Source organism: Periplaneta americana, chromosome 12 (assembly GCF_040183065.1).
Source record: "Periplaneta americana isolate PAMFEO1 chromosome 12, P.americana_PAMFEO1_priV1, whole genome shotgun sequence".
In the NCBI taxonomy this organism is placed as follows: domain Eukaryota; kingdom Metazoa; phylum Arthropoda; class Insecta; order Blattodea; family Blattidae; genus Periplaneta; species Periplaneta americana.
Genome location: NC_091128.1, coordinates 38,243,160 through 38,264,253, shown reverse-complemented (window position 1 = coordinate 38,264,253; position 21,094 = coordinate 38,243,160). Strand labels below are relative to the sequence as shown.

General features: G+C 37.1%; 1 protein-coding gene across 2 annotated transcripts in view; it reads left to right on the top strand.

Moving 5' to 3' along the window:
• Nrt (Neurotactin) overlaps nucleotides 1–21,094 on the top strand; it is a 358,799-nt gene that overhangs the window by 273,617 nt on the left and 64,088 nt on the right. For both annotated transcript variants that reach the window (XM_069841121.1, XM_069841122.1), the window contains one exon: nucleotides 14,337–14,462. In XM_069841121.1, coding sequence (XP_069697222.1) covers nucleotides 14,337–14,462 — 126 coding nt within the window. The remainder of the gene's footprint in view (nucleotides 1–14,336; nucleotides 14,463–21,094) is intronic.

Here is a 21,094-nt window from a genome sequence, read left to right as displayed (position 1 = left end):
TCGATCCTTAAGCATAAATATTCATTAGTCCTCAAATCATGGAATTAAATTTCTTGAGCGTTGAAAATATAAATCCGAATTGGATTTTTAGTTCCTTTGTAGAAAATGGAATCCTTATGTGAATTTCGTAAATTGTTGCACAAAAATGACAAAAAATCGGTAATTCTTTTGCTGCCAGTATGTTCACACATGAAGCTGTAATTCTGCAGCCAAAGTATAGCTACTGTTTTGTATTCCTGTGTTGATTCTTCATTGTAGTTTATGGTTATATTCGCAATAGGTTTTCAGAACACGAAATGCAACCGACAGTTTGCTTATAGTTGTAAAACAGTGAAAAAACGTCGAACTGTACAAAAGGAGGAAATTGTTGAATATAGAAGTAAATAAAAATAGAAAAGAATGTGAAGTTACAAGTAACCTCTTTCTTAACCCATTAACGGGTAGTGTCCTGATATGAAGACAGTGAATTAAAAAATTTATATATTCAACATTTGGATTTGTTTGGTCGCAATATTGTATGAAATCAATTTTTGAATGTCTATGCAATGATCTGCAGATTTTTACTCTATTAAATTTATATAAATAATCAAGATAACTAACAAAAGAAATGCTGCTAACCATCCTCTTTTACAGCGCTATACTGAAAATCAAATTTTCACCGACTGTGGGTTGTAGTAAAAGTTATACACAAATTGTTGTTTTAAAAAAGGTTTTCTGAAACTGCCAGTTTCTTTTCAAGCTGCTGTTTGCAATGAGATACGAGGAAAATGCTGGCAAAAACACCTGTTCTCAAACGAGGACACTGGCCGTTTATGTATATAATTTGAACATGATTTAGGGTTGCTAAGTTTCCTGCACTAACTGATATTTCCGACGATATTTTATCATCTCTCATTATTGAACACTTGATTACATATTACCACAGTCTAGTATATACAGTCACGAAGCTTGGGTTGTTGAGGGTACTAGGAACAATAGACTGTGCCGGTACTATTTCGCATTGTCTGTAATGGAGCGATACTAGCGATCCTAGTGGTTAGCAACTATCTATTCATGCATATTTCCTACATATTAAGCTTAGTGACTGTGTATACTAGACTGTGGTATTACTCTGCAGAAAGACGTGTTCAGTAGACAACACTTCTATTCGTATTTTAGGAGACGAAAACTCTAAATTTACAGTTTGTTTTCATAAATATTAAATCTACTATAGAAAAATTATAATATAATACTTTCCAGTTCCTAAATTAATTATAAATTTTTATGATTAGTATCTTCATCATATCAGTCTAATCATGTCAAGAAAGATAGGCCTAATCGTTCAAAAGGTGGCTATCTGACAGTAAGGAGGCTGCAGCCTATTTAGATCAGATACTAAATGAAGCAGATGAGGGTGGAAAATGCACATTTAACTTATTGTTCTTCCTCCTAATAATGTACATGATCTAACCGATGAAGACAATTCTGACGACAGTGTAACAGGAGAATTCAAGTGTGTGATGTTTCATGTAGATCAGAATTGCTGTGTAATGTAATCAGTGGCGTTTTCTTTCAGTGCACCACCTCTTCAAATAACGCACGTTTTAAATGTATATCAATGAGCTGCAGTAGACTATATGAGCGACATAATTCTTTATTATAATACTATGTAAAAATAACACAGCATGTGTACTGTTCTTGTTGACGCCTGGGACTTACGTTTTCCGCTCGACACTTGTGGCACACTGTTCCATTCAAGCATGCGCAGTAGTACTGTTTCACTGGCAGGCTTTGGAGCATGGTAAGGAGGCAGAATAGTGTGCGTAGGAGGGGTTAGGAGCACTTTCCGATGTGTTCTCAAGCTCGTTCCATCATAAATGTTACAATGAATAGTGTGCAGAATCTTTAAATGTGTAATTTTCTGTAAGACCTTTACACGAAAAGATCAAAATAAAGAAGATGGGTAGACCTACACAGGAATTAAAATTATAAGTGACGAAGAACAGTAATAGAGAAGTGACAAGAAAATTCAACATTCGGACTTACGAAAAATGCAATATGCGGGTGCAATATAAAAGACGCTGTATTTTGTTTTCCTTGCCTATTGTTCGACGGCGAACATTTATTGACAAAAATAAGTACGTTTTATTAATTTTATTTATTTTTCTGTTTGAATTTAGGACTGTGCGTAGTAACGACATAATTTTGATCATCGTTCTGCAGATATGATTGATTTGAAGCACATGAATGAAAGAATTAAAAAAAACACGATTCTTCAGCTGCACACATCAACAATAATGTTAAATTAGCAGTGTTGGGTCAAACAAACATACAGACACAATTGAATTCAATTGGATTGTTGCACTTCACAATGATAAAGTTACCAAGAACAGATATGTACGTGCGGTTTTGTGGAGCTTTTAGTTGGCTTTAAGAGGTCACGAAGACGGAAACTCATCTTTAAACGCTGGTATTTTTCTTGGCCTCATTAATTTCAGTTCTGAATTAGACGCACTCTTAAGGAACATTTGTAAAGAGGAACAGTGTTTAAGAGCACATCAAACACTATACAGAACGAAGTCCTTCAAGCCATTTTGATGTATGCCATGATGAGATTTCAAAGAAATAAAGAAAGCTGCTGACTTTTTAGCAGTTAAGGCTGATGAGACGACAGACGTATCGAATGCTTGTGAACGTATGAACTGTGCTATAAAACGCAATATAGCGAAAACAATATTATTTACGGTGTGCTGCATAGAAATTGAACACTTTACTTTGCTATTACTGGACCCACATAGGAAACTGATTAACTGCAATTTCTTGGCTAACAAAATTATGTAAATCTATACCTACGTAACATATGTTAATAGTTATGTAATAGTAAGTACCTACAATAATAATAATAATAATAATAATAATAATAATAATATGATAATCATAATAAATATTTGTGCACTACCAGCATTATTTATCACCACACGCCACTGAATGTAATGAATGAGAGTGATATTCCGACAAATTTTCCAACTATTTCAACGTTTGAACATCCTACACTATGAACATTACGAGGAGGGACAAGCTATGAAATTCAATAAGTTCTGCTTTCAAAATGGAGGAAGATGAGTCCAGATTATACCCACGTCTGTCTAGGAGGAGTCTCGACTTTTGGGGATAAGATCAAATTAGTATATAATTTTAGAAACTCTAGTGTTGATGTAACGTTCGAAAAATTGTTTACTAATAAGATTCTAACTCACATTGTAAAATAAAGGGTTAAGTAGGTATGCAGTTTCAGTGTATATTGAAATAGGCTTTGCCCTGAGTGGTGAGGATCTGAAGGTTTTTCTAGGCATACTTATGCTTTCAGCTTATCACCAGCCAGTGGCGGCTCGTGGCTGAAAATGAAAGTGTGCTAAAATATGAGAAATGTACTTTAAAAAATCGTTAAAATTTGGTTGATCTACTCACTAGTGGAGCAGTATGAAGTTCATGTTGCAGAATCTGTCAATCAGTATTCCCAACACATACATTTATCCCTGTCAGTCTAACACCTGGAAAACAGTCAGAATCCGTTAAAATAAAAATAATAAGACCCACTCAATATATCTATATACAAATGAAAGCAAATATTAACGCAACTTCTTTATCAATCTTGATTGAAATAATAATAATTCATCCACATCATCTGCCTCTAGTTTCTGCAGTTGATGTGCTGGGTTGGTATACGTTACCCCAAAAATTGGACAATTAAAAATGACAACAGCTAAAAATGTCAAAAGACGATGTAAATCGTAATTTCCGCCAGAAAATCCGTCAACCGTTAAAGTCATTCTTTTCCCGTCCGCTACATTGGAATTCCGTCAGTTTTGACGGAACTGACGGAATTTCCGTCCAGTAGGAAACACTGCTGCCAGCTACATTGGAGTTCAGACCCTCCATGTCGGCAACCAGCAATCAAAATTTTAAATTCGAATAGCATATCCAAGAACAAGACTTTCACGCAATACAAGGAATTGCATAAATCTCCTGCCACTTTTTGTATCTGCCTATTTACTGAGGTGACCTATGTGCACAATTTTAGACGAGGTTTCTATATATCTTATTAACGGTAATCTTTTATCTTGCTAGCCTGAATAAAATATTTAAATAATTTTGGAGATCTCGCTGTACACAAAGAAAGAGACAGACAGACGATGTCATGCATCTTGAAAATATGCGTTTACGTGAAAATGTAGGTGTCGTCGTTTTACATCACATTTTCTATATTAGGCTACTTGGTAATTACGAAGTAATGAAAGTTCAGTTTTACCAAATAAGATTGATGTTCAGTAATATGCTACATTTTGCATGTGAATCGAGGCAGAGGAAAACTGACCACAGACTCATAACGAGAGGTCTAAGCCAATTTTCCATCTTTCACGGAAACATTTACGACCTACGCCATTCAAGCATAAGACAGTGCATATAGTAAGGCAGCCGTGGCGAAAAGGCCATGGTGCGCCGAGCCGCTGTGTAAGCTGCAACGTGCATAGCACCTATGGAGGGAGGCGGAAAACCGAAGGGGAAGTTAATGTTTAGGACGTGTAACAAGAAAACATAGGACACATTATCACAACCTAAAATTAACTGCCTTCAGAATGTCTCTGCGACAGAGTTTCAAAATCAGGAATTATGTCACTTACTGCCAATCGTAGTTGATCACGAAGGTATTTGTCTGTCAGTCGTGATCTGAATTTGATTTTTACTATTTTCATTGTTGAAAATAATTTTTCACAAACGTAAGTTACAGCGAACATGGCTTCAACAGAGCAAGCGAAAGAACGAAGCTTCAAATATTTATTTTTTTTTCCAAAGATTTGAAAAGTTCAACATCTGTCAAGTCCTTACATATAGCTTTCATTTAACGTCACATTGTAAATCTGCGAGTTTAAATTGAAAATCTAACCGCATTATTCGTACATCTGCTGTAAAACAATCGACGTACAGAGATGATAATGATATAATAATAATAATAATAATAATAATAATAATAATAATAATAATAATAATACCACTTAACCTTTTAATGTTTCATGAGTAACATGTAGTATGATACAGTTTTATGTTATACAACCGTTTTCCTAGTAATATTTGTGAACAAATCATACATTTAATATTTTCATCATATTGTAAGCAAAAGAATGCATGCTCCCATTCTACTTGAAACTTTCGTTTTTTATAGAGGTACATGGTTTCGAGAGAGATATTGCGACGATACGCCACTCGCAGGTCCGAGACAAATACAAATGGAACGGAGTTTGACTCCAGTGAGTAAGAGGGTGGGGGTTGTAGGTAGGATGCGAGAGAAAAGCACTGCGAGCCACAATGTGCTCGTGAGTCGCATTTTCGCCGCGGCTGTAGTAAGGCATTAATGCACATTTGCTATACCTAATCCTAAGTTCTAGTGACAGATTTCCCAAGCTTACAGCAATTCTAGAAACTATGTTTGGACTTCACTTATCCTTAAGCAATATCTAACTGTGGTTCTGCTGTTACAAACACGTGTTTCATTGTTTAAATCGATGTTTAACGATCGATATTTTAAACATTCTCGTGCTCTTTGTTTAAACACCGTCTGACAAGGAATAGAAAATGAAGCATGTGCATTCTTTTCCCTTCTTGCTCGAAGATAATTAGTAGAATTTCTCGAACGACGAATAGTAGAAACAATGATAATAGAAAAGAACGAAAATGGAAGCCCTCGTGTAGGCTATATGTAGAGAAACGAACAAGGTGAACTTTGCTGAAACGAATCACGTGACGCTAGAGCGAGTAACGGTGTGGAGCTTAACATGTTAAAAATTGGGTAACAGTAAATAAGAAACAGTGATATTTTATTTTCACAGAAGCACTACCGACAGGTTATCTAAAGAATTCAGTTGTAGAATTACCTTAATCATTATATTTGGATTGTTTTTCCCCAGTCTGTTCGGCAACAAACGAAATTTTCCTTTCCTGAGAAAAAGTAAGGTGATTCATGTATGGTAAAATCAGTTCTCACGAGAACACATAAACAAATTACATGTCGGATTTTAATAACCTCATCAGATTTTGAACGAACCGTTGCCGTAACATATCTGAGCGTTAGCTCTTCCCCTTATTTCTCTCTGGCAGGCTAAATGGTTAAATTAGATTGCTGCATCTCATTCCCTCCAGTAACAGCATGGCCGAGCACGAAGCCACAGTCCCTCAGTGGGTGCAGACCATCAAGGAGAGATGGCTTGTCTATATGAGCAGCATACAAGTAAGCAGATTAATCTTGCTTCTAGCGTTCATACAAGTTTCTCACAAAATGTCAAATGTTTCACTGCTGTTTCATGAGGAACAGATTTTATTCTACACAAGTTTGTTTTGAGACTCATGGCAATTGAATTTTCTGTATTTTTGACGTTTCAACCTATGTCCGAAATAGGCCTCCATACACGTCCATAATAATATCCACAGTTCTGTTTTGAATTTCATATACAGAAATCTTATACATAACATTGTACCTGGTAAATTTTAAAATAGGCCCTACATAATATAAAAACTAAAGCGAAAATTATATTACAATCAGTCACTTCACTTTATAATTAATCGTCCTTAGCATTTCATAGCGGAAACAAATCTTGACATCTAGTGTAGTCAATTTTATTATTTTATGCTAAGCATGGAATGGTTAAGCTTTAAAAATATAAGGTAGCAGAAAATACAGAATAAACGTTTCCAACTCGGTTACGATATATTGTTAATATTTTGTTTTCACTGAAAAAAAAAGTGATTTCAACTTTCAAGCTCAGTCGATTAAGAAAGCACGTCGCTTAATTGTCTGAGTTTGTGGCACTTGTTCACATGCATAAAATTGGGCCAAATCTAATGGTCGGCAAGTTTTATTTCGGTACTTATTATTAAATTTTTCTACAGCGTAATATCATTTCAATGGTACACTGAAACTACAGAGTTTTAAGCATTCGTTTGAATCCTGTTTCAAGTCTATTTATGAAGTTGGAAATTACATTCTGATTTCATGATGTCAGCTCAGAAGGGTAGTCAGGATGTTGGACTTTCTAAAATTAACAGACCCATTGGAGTAATTTGATTAAAAACCTTGCGCACAGCCGTATACAACTGAATTGATACAATACAGCTTTGAAATGTGTCCTTGCTTACTTTCTGATAAAGACCACTTAATAGTCATTTATCACCAACTTGGAATTAAAAATTGTAATGAATTATACCTAGTCATATTATTTTAAAATAACAGTCTTACTTTTGAGGCCACCTCCACCACCACCACCACCTCCACCACCACCACCTCCACCACCACCACCTCCACCACCACCACCTCCTCCACCACCACCTCCACCATCTCCACCACCACCTCTACCACCTCCACCACCACCACCACCTCCACCAACACCACCACCACCTCCACCACCACCACCTCCACCACCACCACCTCCACCACCAACACCACCACCACCTCCACCAACACCACCACCACCACCACCTCCACCAACACCACCACCACCACCTCCACCACCACCTCCACCAACACCACCACCTCCACCACCTCCACCATCACCTCCACCACCACCACTACCACTACTACTACTACTACTACTACTACTACGTAATCTATCTTTCTTTAGCAAGCTTTTGACACTGTCGCATAAAGTTATGTTTCTAAAGCTAGGAATTATTTGACTGTACAGAGTACATGCTATATAAATAGTTTAAGAACTCATAACCTATTAGTAAATACTTTGTAAAACTATTTAATAAACTATCAGATGCCTTTAATACAACTACTGAAGTGCCACGGCGTTCAACTTTGGACCTGTCCTATTCATAATTTTTACTGACGATATTCGAATTGCTATTAATATTATTCGCTGAAAACTTAGTTATGTACGGTATTAGTGAATCTAGGCGTATTTTTTTACAGTGAGCGGAATGTTTGGCACACCAGACGTACCCAAGCGTGTTAATTTTCGTGAGTGGATTTCAGTTTTGATTCACTTGTGCCATGCAATTTTTTTTCCTTCACCAACAAAGAGATCTTCCTATTCTTACATTAGTGAACGTTAAATATGTGCTACTTCATTCCTTATTGATTAAAGCTCAGTTTTATCCATCCTTTCCTTTAAGCGTTCATTTAGTAATGACATTTAAGTTATTAAATTACAACTTTATTGGTAAGGCCGTGTTTCAAAGCTACATTTATAGCTGAAGTGAACTAGATAGTTCACTAAATAGCCGGATGTGACGTCAGAAGTCATGATCCAAAGCTACATAGTGCATAGTAATCGAGTCCGTAGTAGCTAGTAAACGAAAATGTTTGCTTGATTGTTGACTTGTGCACTAAAGCCATGTTTCAAAGCTGAAGTCTATACTACATTCTAATGACTTGCAAACTACACACCAGAGAGCTTTGAACTTGTACACTATGCTGTAATCATGGTTTTCTTCATAAACTATTTATCTGAAAGACATGACATTACGATATGGATATACTGTAGGCTACACAGCACTAAATAAGAAGGCAGTGTCCTAATGCAGTTCCATTACGAATTATCAGCTATTATTGTTTGGAAATTTTAATTTTGTACTATATATAGTAGAAATAGTAGTAAAATACCTTTTCTTTAGTTTCAAGGGTAAAAGAATATTATAAATAGAGAATGAACTATTGTATTCAGAAGTATCGTTTATTTATTTGACTAGTGTTCTGAAGCTAAAAATGTATTGTTAATTGCTTTGTACAGATTTTATTTTTCAATTTGTAACTACAAATTACGCACTTATCACAAAACTTATTACAAATCATGCGACTTTAGGAACTTGATTTTTTGCAGTTTAATTGTGCATTCTAATATACAATTGTAGAGAATTTACAAGAGTGGCGTGATTTGTAAGAATTGTTGTTATAAATGCGTAAGAAAATGTAACTTAATGTAGGCCTAGACTAGACGCCAGTTCGGAAGGCGGTCGGCTGCTAGCGTTTGCGTCAAGAGAGACAGATAGTGAGAGAAAGGCAATGTACAGCATTGCCACATCGTACTTCACCCGCGCGCGCAATATAAGTAGCTAAGGAGAGAATTTCAATTTTAAAAAGACAATAATGATCTTAGGCGTTGATTACTGCAAGCATGACAAACCTTTTATCAGAACATAATCAAATCTTACGTTCTATTAATAATGCTTATACCAAGTTTTAAGATTTTTATGTGCGGTATTATTATTATTATTATTATTATTATTATTATTATTATTATTATTATTATTATTATTATTATTATTATATCTCATAATTTTAATACGAAATGTATACGGTGTATTACTAGAAAAAATGATACAATATTTAAGTATAAATTGTATATAGGTCTATTTCTAGGCGCAAATTATTTTAGCTACTTAAATACCCTAAAACAATAACTACGAGTACCATGTTATATTGCCACATTTCGGTCACATTTAATATAAATTAGGATTTAATAAATATTCAGCACCTGGTTTTCATCGAAGTCGCTGATTCCCTCATCAGTCCCGTCAGATTCTTCAGAGTCGGATTCTCGAAGGTACATATCTAATACTGTACGTCGCAGCACACTTTTATTAAAATCATCTAATTCAGAAACTGTTTTTTCACGACGAGGATGTTTTCCAGGAGAACGAAATGTGGCAGTTCCGCTCACATTAAAAGATTTGTTTCCTTCACTAACAATTCTTTGCACGGTTCGCAAACCCACACCACATGCTTCTGCAGTCGTCTCCTGCGCGTTGGCAACGTTGCGACCAGCACCATGATGCCCGCAGAGTTCTGCTCGTTAATGTTTTTAAAATAATTATACACCTTAAACACTATTTCCCTCGCCTGCCTGTGCAGTACTAGTCTTTTTATAGTATCCCCTTCCATTTATTTATCTTACACATACACAGCATATGTTAGTTTTAATTATTCGATGTTTTAAAACACTCACGCGTGAAGAAAGTAACTCGAGAAGCTCTTGTTACTGACTGATTCTGATTGGTTCTCCTGTTCAAGCTTGTGACGTCACATGCCATACAGGCTACGGCGCATCTAGTAGCCGTCCGCCTTCCTAATTGCCGTCTAGTCTAGTACTTAAAAAATAAAAAAAAAAAAAGTCTGTACGAAGCAGCTATGGATTTCACAACATATTTTTAGCTTCAGAACACTAGTCCATTAAATGATACTCCTGAATAGTTAATTCTTTATCTGTAATATTATTTTATCCTTAAAACTAAAAAATAAAGGTATGTTACAAACAACTTCAAATTAGTGTAACTCTGAAAATATTGAGATTGGGACAAATGTTTATATGACATTTTTTGCTCAGAATGTCTTCGGAAATAAGCTCCGTAAGGCCGGGAATACACGGGTGCGCCGCGGCAGTAATGCAACAAGGGTCGAACAGAATTCGAGGCCTCGTTCGCTCGTTTGTACGCGATTTCAAGCACGCGCTGCGGCCAGAACGCGCACACCTCAAATGCCGCGCAGCGATCCGTTCCCTGTCGGCTTTTCTCGCGAACACAAAGGGATTCGTTGCCGCAGTGTGGACGGGTTCGTTGCCGTTTGTCTCGTGAAGCGCGCACACCTCAAGCATGGAGTGGTCTGAAGTAGACTGCACCTCATAAATTATGTCCAGTCCTGTGGAATCCTGGTGATATTGACTATTATAATAAAAACAACGGAACGTGCCAGTTAACACGCAAGGTGAGACAGGGTCCAAAACGAGCGAAAAAGCAGGATGATAGTCCAGAATTACTGGCAACGCCGTTGGAATTATACAAGCCGCTGCTGGGGCGTTAACTTTTTTAATAGGTTATTTTACGCCGCTCTATCAACTACTAGGTTAGACCCTATTTAGCGTCGATGAAATTTGTGATAGCGAGTTGGTAATTGACGAGATGAGGCCGAGGATTCGCCATAGATTACCTGACATTCGTCTTACTGTTGAGGAAAACCTCGGAAAAACATAATCCGGTAATCAGCCCAAGCGGGAATCGAACCCATGCTACCGCGCTACTGTCTGAACCATGCCGATGGCTTCTGGTAGGTTAAAGATCACTGTTGAACAATGTGACGTCAAATCATTTTGTGCTTTCCTTTCATTGAAAATGACAGCATATCGTGTGAGTACTAGGAAAGGATTCAGCAAGCTACAGTATGTATGACATTCAGGTGAAAGCAAAACGAAACTTCCTTGAAATGCCAACTTACTATGGACAAGAACGTTTTCATTCATCTGCACCTTCACTTGATGTCTTCCCAAATGGATTATCTTAGACAACCTACTCAACCAATTACTCCCTCAACTTCCTGTGCTTCAGCTCCCGAACCACCACAACGTCCTCCGATTTAAGAGTCTTCTCAAGCCGACCTTTCAGTGACAAAATCTCCAATTCCATTCTTACTACACTACACCCCATCACTTACGGATTTAAATAAAATTCTCTTGGCTTCCTTCAACAAAATCCAGCCAAAACTTCATCCCCAGAATGTTCATCACATAGGCTACACCGATAGTCAAAACCAGCGTGTTTAATTTCGTCTCTTTTTTCTTATTACTATTTTTAATGAGTTGAATAACAATTTTTGTAGTATTTCTTGTACATATTTTGCATTATTTTAAAATAATTTTCTTTGGCTGATTTAAAATACTCCTTTTGACTGTACACTTAAATTAAAAACATAATTTGTCAATTAAACTTTGATTACTCGAAAAAGAAAATGTTTGTAGTTTTATTGTCCGTGTTTCTTTATTACAAAGCGGCTTCGAAAAATTATTGATTTTTCTTGGTGTAATATTTCGAATTTTTTAACAGTAATTCTCTCAATGTTTCATTATTTGTATTACAATTAAAATTTCCCCATTAAAGAAGTACATTATGTTGGTACTATGATTTTACTCATCTTCATATTTTCCTTTAATGCGCTGACATATTGCTGGACAAACTTCTGGGATTATTTCTCCCAGAGCCTGTCTTGAAATTCGCGAAAGGTACTGAAGGCTTGTAAACGATTCCCCTGTCACCAAAAATCGTAAAGTAAGTGCGAACCTGGAATATTGACATACAATCAACCAAAAATAGTGTTTTGCATACTTTGTTGAATACACAATAACATTCTTCAAAGGATGAATTGAGTTTAGTACAATAAATACTGTCCTACCTTGACCTGAGATTATTTCTCGCATGTTGGTGGCTGATTTTTTAAAGTTTGACCCAGTTTTCATCAATAATTCTCCAGAATTGGTGAAAATCATCCGAGTATCCTAAGGTCTTTATACTGGCCGCTGATTTCTTGAAAGTTTACAGCAATTAACAAATTACTCCCTAGGTGCTTTTTTTACAGCTCTGTAGGTCTACGTTTCTTTCTGTTGAAAATGTACCCTATTACTACCAAAGCGAAAATAGCAGTAAGCAAAGCTTCCTCGTTTTCCATGGTCGTGCATCGTGCGAGATAGAATGGAACTAGGAAGGTATTCGAGGCTTGCGCGCTACTCAGATGGTTCGTATCGTGCGCACTACTTCTTCGAGACTGCACAATTTACTCCGCGCATTAGCCTACATATAATGCCGCATTACTGCCTCGGTGCATCCGTCTATTCCTGGCTAAGTGACGTTAAATCCTCGTGAATCATTGTATGTATGTATGTATGTATGTATGTATGTATGTATGTATGTATGTATGTATGTATGTATGTATGTATGTATGTATGTATGTATGGGCTATTCCATCTCCAATCGACCGAAATATAGAGAAAATTGACCTTGCAATTTTTAAATACAATGAAACTTTTCTGTCCGTAGACAACTATGATACATTGCTTTGTGCAAAGTTTGAGGCATGAGAACTTCATAGTGTTTAAATTAAAAATATTTTAATTTATCGCGTTTTCATAAAATTAGCAACTTTAAACTGTTGTGGCTCCGAAACCCTTTCACCCAATGATTAAAATCACGGTTTATTTTGATGCTGAGAAATTAAAGTTTATATTGACATGTCAACAGTTTTTCTTACTTTTTATGGAAATGGAGAAATTTAGGTTTTTCTTAATCAATGCACCTTTGCCCACGAAAAAAAATATTTTTAAAATATATGATTAGATTCCGCATTGAAAATACAAATAAACACATATTTTTTACTGGTGCAACGTTGATAAGAAAGTATTGAAAAATAAAATAAGGAAAATAAATAGTACGCGCGTGAGCTAACCAGCTGACTGTGAGGCGGGAGCTAGCCTAGGCAAGCAAGGCCAGGACACATAAACACGTGATGTTTCGTGTAGTAGCGCATAGCTGGGCTAGCTTTATCACAGGTTTTCATAAACACAGGAGTAAAATGACGCCCAACGCTCGCTTATCTTCATCTCTCGGCCAGTGCTTGCTGTGTTGCGCCTTTCAAGTCTAGGCGTGTGAAAATAATCTATTTAATACCCCCGAAACTTATTGCCGTCACACTAAGCAAACAATGCCGAATCCCTCTTAATAATGCAAGGTTTTTTCTAAATATTTTTTTACATTTTTACAAATGGGCAGGCAAAAAGCCTAAAAGTAAGTAAAATCAGATTATCTGTCTCTCTGTGTAAAATAAAAATAAGGATTACTTCTTATCATAACCTACCAAATGTCAGCTTCAAAATGAGGTCTCGTTCAATGTTCTGCAGTAAATGGTTCCAGAGTTCTGAACGCTGAAAGAGACTTGTTTTTCTAAAATACGCTAAATTTGTCGCTCAACAATACGAAAACCGTTTGACTTTAGATAGTATATTTTTGCAAATGCACTCTCCTCAGCATCTTGTATAAATAGGGGAAAAAATTAGAGTATAAAAAATGCGAGTTTTTTTTTACTGATCGATTTCATATGGAATAGCCCATATGTATGTATGTATGTTATAATTTATCGGCAATGTATTTTTAGCATATTAGTAAATGAAGTAGGTAGTAAATACATGAATAAAGAAATGTGACGTAACTAAATAACTCAAGCTACAAACATAGTCGTACCAGTTTCCATTCTTCCGGTTGTTAGAATGTGTGTCCCCTGCCGTACTAACTCGTAGTGTAGGGTCCCACTAATGCTACTTCCCAGTTTTCACCAGAGCGAGTAAGGAATGATCCAGTGCGGGTCAATTCTTTATGATTGTTGTTGCCATCACCACTGTCGTAACATTTCTGGTTCGATGCTAAGCTGTGATGAGGGGATTTGTGTCCCAAACAGACGTGATATATTCCTTATGTTTTTCGTGTTTTTCGACGATGATTTTTATGTTGAATAATAAATTTGTTTGTAACATTAATATTCGTTGCAGGACCCAGAACTTGGCCAGCAGGCCGGGTTGGCATCTATGGAAACGCTGGACGACAGCATGGGAGAAAAAACGGAGAAAATGACCAACGGAGACGACGGCATGGAAAGCGTTAAGCTGGACACAGAGGTACAGTATGGAATTTGTATTAACTATTATCAGTAATCCGTAGTTAGGCAAAGGTTTAAGTGTATGGGATGGAATGCAATTTACGGGAGGGGCACTATGGTCCAGGACTGTGACTTGTCACGATCTATTGCGCTAACCCTCAAGCTAGGCGCATTCCCAAACCCACACTAAAGTTCGATGCGTACCCCCCCCCCCCTCGTCCCTAGGCAGTCTCTCCGTACATCGACAGCTGGCGATCGGGGAATGCTATGGAATGGAGATATGGTGACGGAATGATGTAGTTGTCTAATACGGGGAAAACGGAAGGCACCCGAGAATAAACCCAATTGCGACCTTGTCCGTCACAATGAAAAATCCCAGACCTCACCGGAACTCGAACTCGGGCCACCTGCGTGACAGGCTGGAGGTTTGAGCACTCAGCCATCGCAGGGGTAATGTTTTAGTGTATCTTGATGCGTGCAAACCACGGTGGGTCGTCAGTTGAGAACCCCGCAGGGTAACTGAGCCAATTGGTTGGAATCTTGTGCAAGGCACCAGGCTGTGATCCCGGCGGATTCAGTAACAATGACTTTGTTCCAATAAATTCAGCTTTCTTTGCAATTCTTATTTGAATTTTCCTTCATTACCACTAACAATCATTTCATCAGCACGCAAATGAAAACCGTTTGTCTGTTCCATCTATCCTTCCGTCTCTTGGTCCTCCATCCACCATACTATCTATCGTAACGTTCTGGACTCGTGATTTCTGAGCAGATAAGGGGAAAGAGCTAAGTCTTCACTAGAGATATGAGGTAAGCAGGTCAGGTTCCAAGTCCACAGATAATTTAGAATTGAGTAAAGATGAAATATATTGAAGTACGAAGAATACAGAAGACACACCCGTGAGTATACACATTGAAACGATCAAAGTCTACTCAAATCCTTTAAGGGGGCAGAGGTTAAGGTGCGTCTGTATCTTGAGAAACAACCCTTATCTTATAAGTCAATAATTGAATTGACAAAGCGAAGCAATTCTATGGAGATTACAAGTAACATTAAAATAATAATCCTGGGTACAGATTCATTACACTATGAACCCAATTCATTCACACACCGATCTATACTTACATTGGCAGAGCACTGAGGACGATTGCGGACTATTTTTACACATTTCGACGATGTAGTTCAATTTGTGGATGAAGCCAAGATTGTGCGGGTTTTACTCGGAGTTCTCCCGTTTTTCCCTTGTCATTTCATTAACACTCTTCACAGTTCCCCTTTCATTATCATATCCACTTAGAAAAATAGGACATCACTTTTGTTTGTGCGACGCCAAATCGAGTGAGTATTCCTCACAGTTCATCCAGATGTTGTAGACGGCAGTGATGGTGAATTCCACATGACTCATAGATCTTGACAAGAGGAGTCTCTCAGAATCTTAACTTGCTTCCTAATGGGGATCTACAGGTATGACGTACGGAAGACCATCACCACAGTATGGTGCACGGATTTAGGTAATTGGTGGAGATGGCTTAGCCGGGCAACACGATTGGCACGCAACTCATTCATAGCGCGTACACAAAAAGCCTACTTGGGCTGAGGTGCTTAGGCATACCGCTCGATAAGCACATCTTCCTATACCTATAATAGGACTACACCTACCTACCTGCTCAATTACACACCCAATTTTTCACGCACTAACCTATCTCTGTATGTAGATCTACATACAGGGCTTTCATTTCAAAACTTCCCAGTCTAAATAACTAATTATTTAAATTGAATTCAATTTAAACAAAAAACACGTCGATTTAGATATTGAGGGGGAAGTCTGAAACCAGGCTGAATTACGTTTTAGATATCAATCCCCCATCCTCCAGCCATCCCACTTTATAAATTTCAAATGGCACCCCTATATTTTTATATTTAAATATGAAAAAGAAAACATTCAATTGTTAATACACCTCATTCATTTATTTCATATCTTTTGTTTTATATCGTTGCCTGGCAAACTCTATTGTTGTTACTGTTGATAAGAGTTGAAGCTACAAATACCATTGAACATATCTTGTAATAGCTGTGTTCGTGTATTAAATTATTGTAAAATGGTGTATACCCGTCAAGAGAGAACAGAAATCATATTACTTATTTATGGAAAAAACTATTGTGCTCTTAGAATTGCTAGAGCTTTCAACGAGAGGTATCGTGAGAAAAACGTAAGTCACCGATATATCATAGATCTAATACGGAAATTTGAAGAAACTGGTTCTGTGTGCAATAAAGCAAGTGGCCAACCTAGAAAACTCGATGGAACTTCGCAGATTGAAATACTAGCTAATTTCATTAATGAACCCACCACCTACAACGGTCAGCGCGTCTGGCCGCGAAACCAGGTGGCCCGGGTTCGAATCCCTGTCGGGGCAAGTTACTTGGTTGAGGTTTTTTCCGGGGTTTTCCCTCAACCCAATACGAGCAAATGCTGGGTAACTTTCGGTGCTGGACCTCGCACTCATTTCACCGGGATTATCACCTTCATTTCATTCAGACGCTAAATAACGTAGATGTTGTCGTAAAATAACCCAAAAAAACCACCTACATTCCAAAAGTAGCTGCTGTAACAGACATTTCGATTGGTTCCATACATAAAGTGCTGAAAATGAACAAATTTTTTCCCTACAAAATACAAAGTCACCAACAGCTCAGCGAAGACGATTTTGATAGAAGAGTAGAATTTTGTGAACAGATGTCTCGGAGAATTGAAGATGATCCAAATTTGACAAAACATATTTTCTTTAGTGATGAAGCGACCAGTTTCTTAAATGGGTTTGTCAACAAACACAATTATAGGTACTGGGGTACTGAAATCCTCATGTGTTTCGTGAAGATAATACCCAATTTCCTCAGAAGATCAATTTGTTTGCTGGAATTTTTGGGGATGTTGCTGGACCGATTTGCACTGAAGAAAACCATTTTACAATAACTTAATACACGAACACAGCTATTACAAGAAATGTTCAATGGTATTTGTAGCTTCAGCTCTAATCAACAGTAACAGCAATCGAGGTTGCCAGGCAACGATATGAAACAAACTGAATGGGGTGTATAAAACAATTGAAAGCTCCTTTATAATTAAGTATAAAATATAGGGGTGTCATTTGAAATTTCTAAAGGGGGTGGCTGGGGGTGGGGAGGTAAAATCTGAACTACAATTAAGCCAGATTTCAGACTTCTCCCTCAATATCTAAATTGAGGGTTTATTGTTTAAATTGAATTCAATTTAAATAATTAGTTACTTAGACTGGGAAGTTTTAACATGAAAGCCCTGTATATGTTGTTTATAGTGTGATTTTTCTTTTTATTTCTATTATTGTATTTGATTTCTCGTGGTGTGGAAGAGAAGGTCTGACGGCCTTAACTGCATGAGAATAAATAAATAAACAAAATATAAATTTATCTATCAGGTACTAGAGGTGGTGATTTTTAGCAATTTGAAATTAGAAATTTAGCATTTTGACTTTAACATTTAGCATTTTGTAACATTTATACATTCGTTATTAAACGTTTTGTAATATTCTGAAGGAAAACATCGACTCTAGGTTAATGTCTTGAAAAAAATACTGTGGAATGAAAATCATACTTACCTAGAGATACTAATGACGAGTATTTATTACTTTGTTAAACATGTTTATGAACGCGCCACACCATTGAAAGAAATCATAGAACATGCCCGTACATTCGTGTTCTCCTAGCACTTACAATTAAACTGTATTTACTGAAAAATCTTTCGGCATCTACGCTGTTAACATCTCATATACGTATATGTAGGGGGACTCTGGGTATTTAAACTTTAAAGCCAACAACATTTGCTCGCAGTCCACATCTTTATTGTTTTGAATATTTTGAACAGATGTTGTGTGAAAATATTCATATTCATGTTAACAACCCGGAAAATTATATATTTCTTTAGCGCTCACATAAAATTTTCAAATAAACTGATAATAAATACTTGGCCAGCAATGGTAGGGTTAACAAGTTTATCAACTTCCTGAAAAAAGATATTTGTACAATTTTATACCAAATGACTGCTCAACATTTTGTTTCGCTTAGCCGTACACTCCATAAAGAAGTTTTCAATTAATTAATTTTTATTTCACATTTTGATTTGAACAAGAGTTTAAAAGAATTTCAAGACATCTGTAGATAACCATCATCCAGCACATCTTGTGAGGACAGTGCATAATGTTAACAGCTCGCCCTACAGCTTATGTGCAAAAGCGTTACAAGTGAATGATTAACTTACTAATAATAATTTTATGGAGACTGAAATCTGGCTACTCTTAGCCTACAGTACAGGCCTAGTTCATAATATTACATTCTTCGTTAAACATATTTAGAGGGGTTGAAGAATTACTGTTTATTAATATATTTCGCATTTTATTGCATATTCAGAAAAAGTATAGTAGGGCATGAAAAATGAAAATACAAAATCACAAGCCTTTACTGTCCTTTCGCATTTTATCGCACTATCCCCATCTATTATATACATAAATACATAAATACCTATCCCTAAAGTCATGGTGGAGTTTCAAAAGATAAATGCCTATAACTATTGAATATAACATGGGAGCTACATACATAAAACATGAATTTAATTAATAAACAGCTCAAATAGTGTTTCTTACATGTTTACCAAAAATCTATGTAGACTCCATTGGTGCCTCTATGAAAGTATCTAAATGTTGTTCCACTTCATGCTACACTCGGTGCAAAACATCATCTATAGGAGTGAAAGATTCAACAGCTTTCCTGATTAGCGGTTTCAAGTGTTGAATCTTCCGAATATGAACGCTGTAAATGGTTTGCTTCACATAATCCCAAGGAACCGTGAAGGCCATTTCTGCCATCCATCCCCCGCAATCCAACACAGTTGAAATATCTCATCAAGAAATCCCTTAACAATACTGGTATAGTGTGGAGGAGCGCCATATTGTTGAAAGGTTACATTGTTATCAAACTGCAGACAGTTCCAACATGCTTAGATAATTATGTTTTGTCACACGGCACTTCGCAAAGAAAGAAGAACTAGAGCAGACTTCGGGCTACCACGCTCTGCTCAGCAACGACGAATGTTATGCTCATTGTTAAGCACTCACGTCGCACGCCAGTCATAGATTCAAACTTTGCCAGCTGCGAAATTTATTTCACTTTTTTGAACATCCATCTTGCGTACAATCATTACCATGTAACTGATATTACTGCATTTGTTTAATTGCTGTCCGTCTTTCGTTTTTAATACCAACCAGAGGAAAGCTTAGTGAGTCAATCTTCGGGTAGTACTAGACTAGACGGCAGTTAGGAAGGTGGTCGGCTCCTACAGGCGCCGTAGCATTTCCGGCATGTGACGTCACAAGCTTGTACAGCAGAACCAATCGGAATCAGTCTGTAACAAGTACTTCCAGTGTTCGTTTGTCCACGTGTGAGTGTTTCAATACATTGAATAAGTAAAACTAACATTTACTGTGTGTGTAAGATAAATGAATGGAAGAAGAGACTGTAAAAAGACAAGTATTGCACAGGAATGCGCGGAAAACAGTTTTTAAGGTGTATAATTATTTTAAAAACGTTGACGAGCAGAACGCTGCCGGCCATCTTGATGCTGGCTGCAACGTTGCCAACGCGCAAGAAACGACTGCAGAAGCATGTGGTGTGGATTGAGAACCGTGCAAAGAATATTATTAGTGAAGGAAAGAGTTTATGTTTGATGTCTTGCTTACAGTAATCAACGGCTAAGGTCATTATTGTCTTTTGATAATTTAAATTCTCTCCTGCGCTATTCGTATTACCATGTGCGCGTGAAGTACGATATGGCAATGTTGTACGCTGCCTTGCTCTCACTATTATATCTGTCTCTCGACGCAAACGCAAGCAGACAACCGCCTTCCCAATTGCCGTCGACTCTAATTTGCTATAAAGCCGGACTTTCTATGCATTCCGAAAAGTTAGAGATATTAAGCACAAAAGTCAGCTTCTTATGTACGTACACTGTTGTACATCTACCTACTTATAGGCCCTACATTTGTACATTTGCTAATTCCAACCGTCTACAGCGAACTTCCATCCATCCATCCATCCATCCATCCAGTCACCCACCTGAAGTAATCGTTCTCAGTGGTCGAGTGATTGTCATCTTGACAACAGACCAGAAGTTTACAAGTTCACACTCGATGAGGACGATGTGTTCAAAGGGATAAACAATTGTCATTATGGCCTCCTTCGGAAAGAAGCGGAAGTCGTAGATCCCATAACGCGTATTTATGCCACAACAAGGGCTCATGTTTAAGATGAAAGGTATTCAAGTAAAATTTGCCGCCCAACTTTTTCTAAATTTTCCACGTTCCCACCTTCCGAACTGATATCTCTGACAATCAATAGCAAGATGATGTCTGCAGGACAAATTTTCGTGAGAGCAAGTAGGCCTCGAATGGGTGAAGCAGGAAACAAAAGCACTGTAGTAGGCACAAATTAGGGTGTATCCGGTCAGAATAGGGATTGGTCTCTCGAAGTTGAAACAAATTCATTTCAGAGCTGTATGGTTAGTACAATACGAAATCTCGACTTTCTTAGCATTTTCTTCTATTAAAGAATTTTTCGTGATA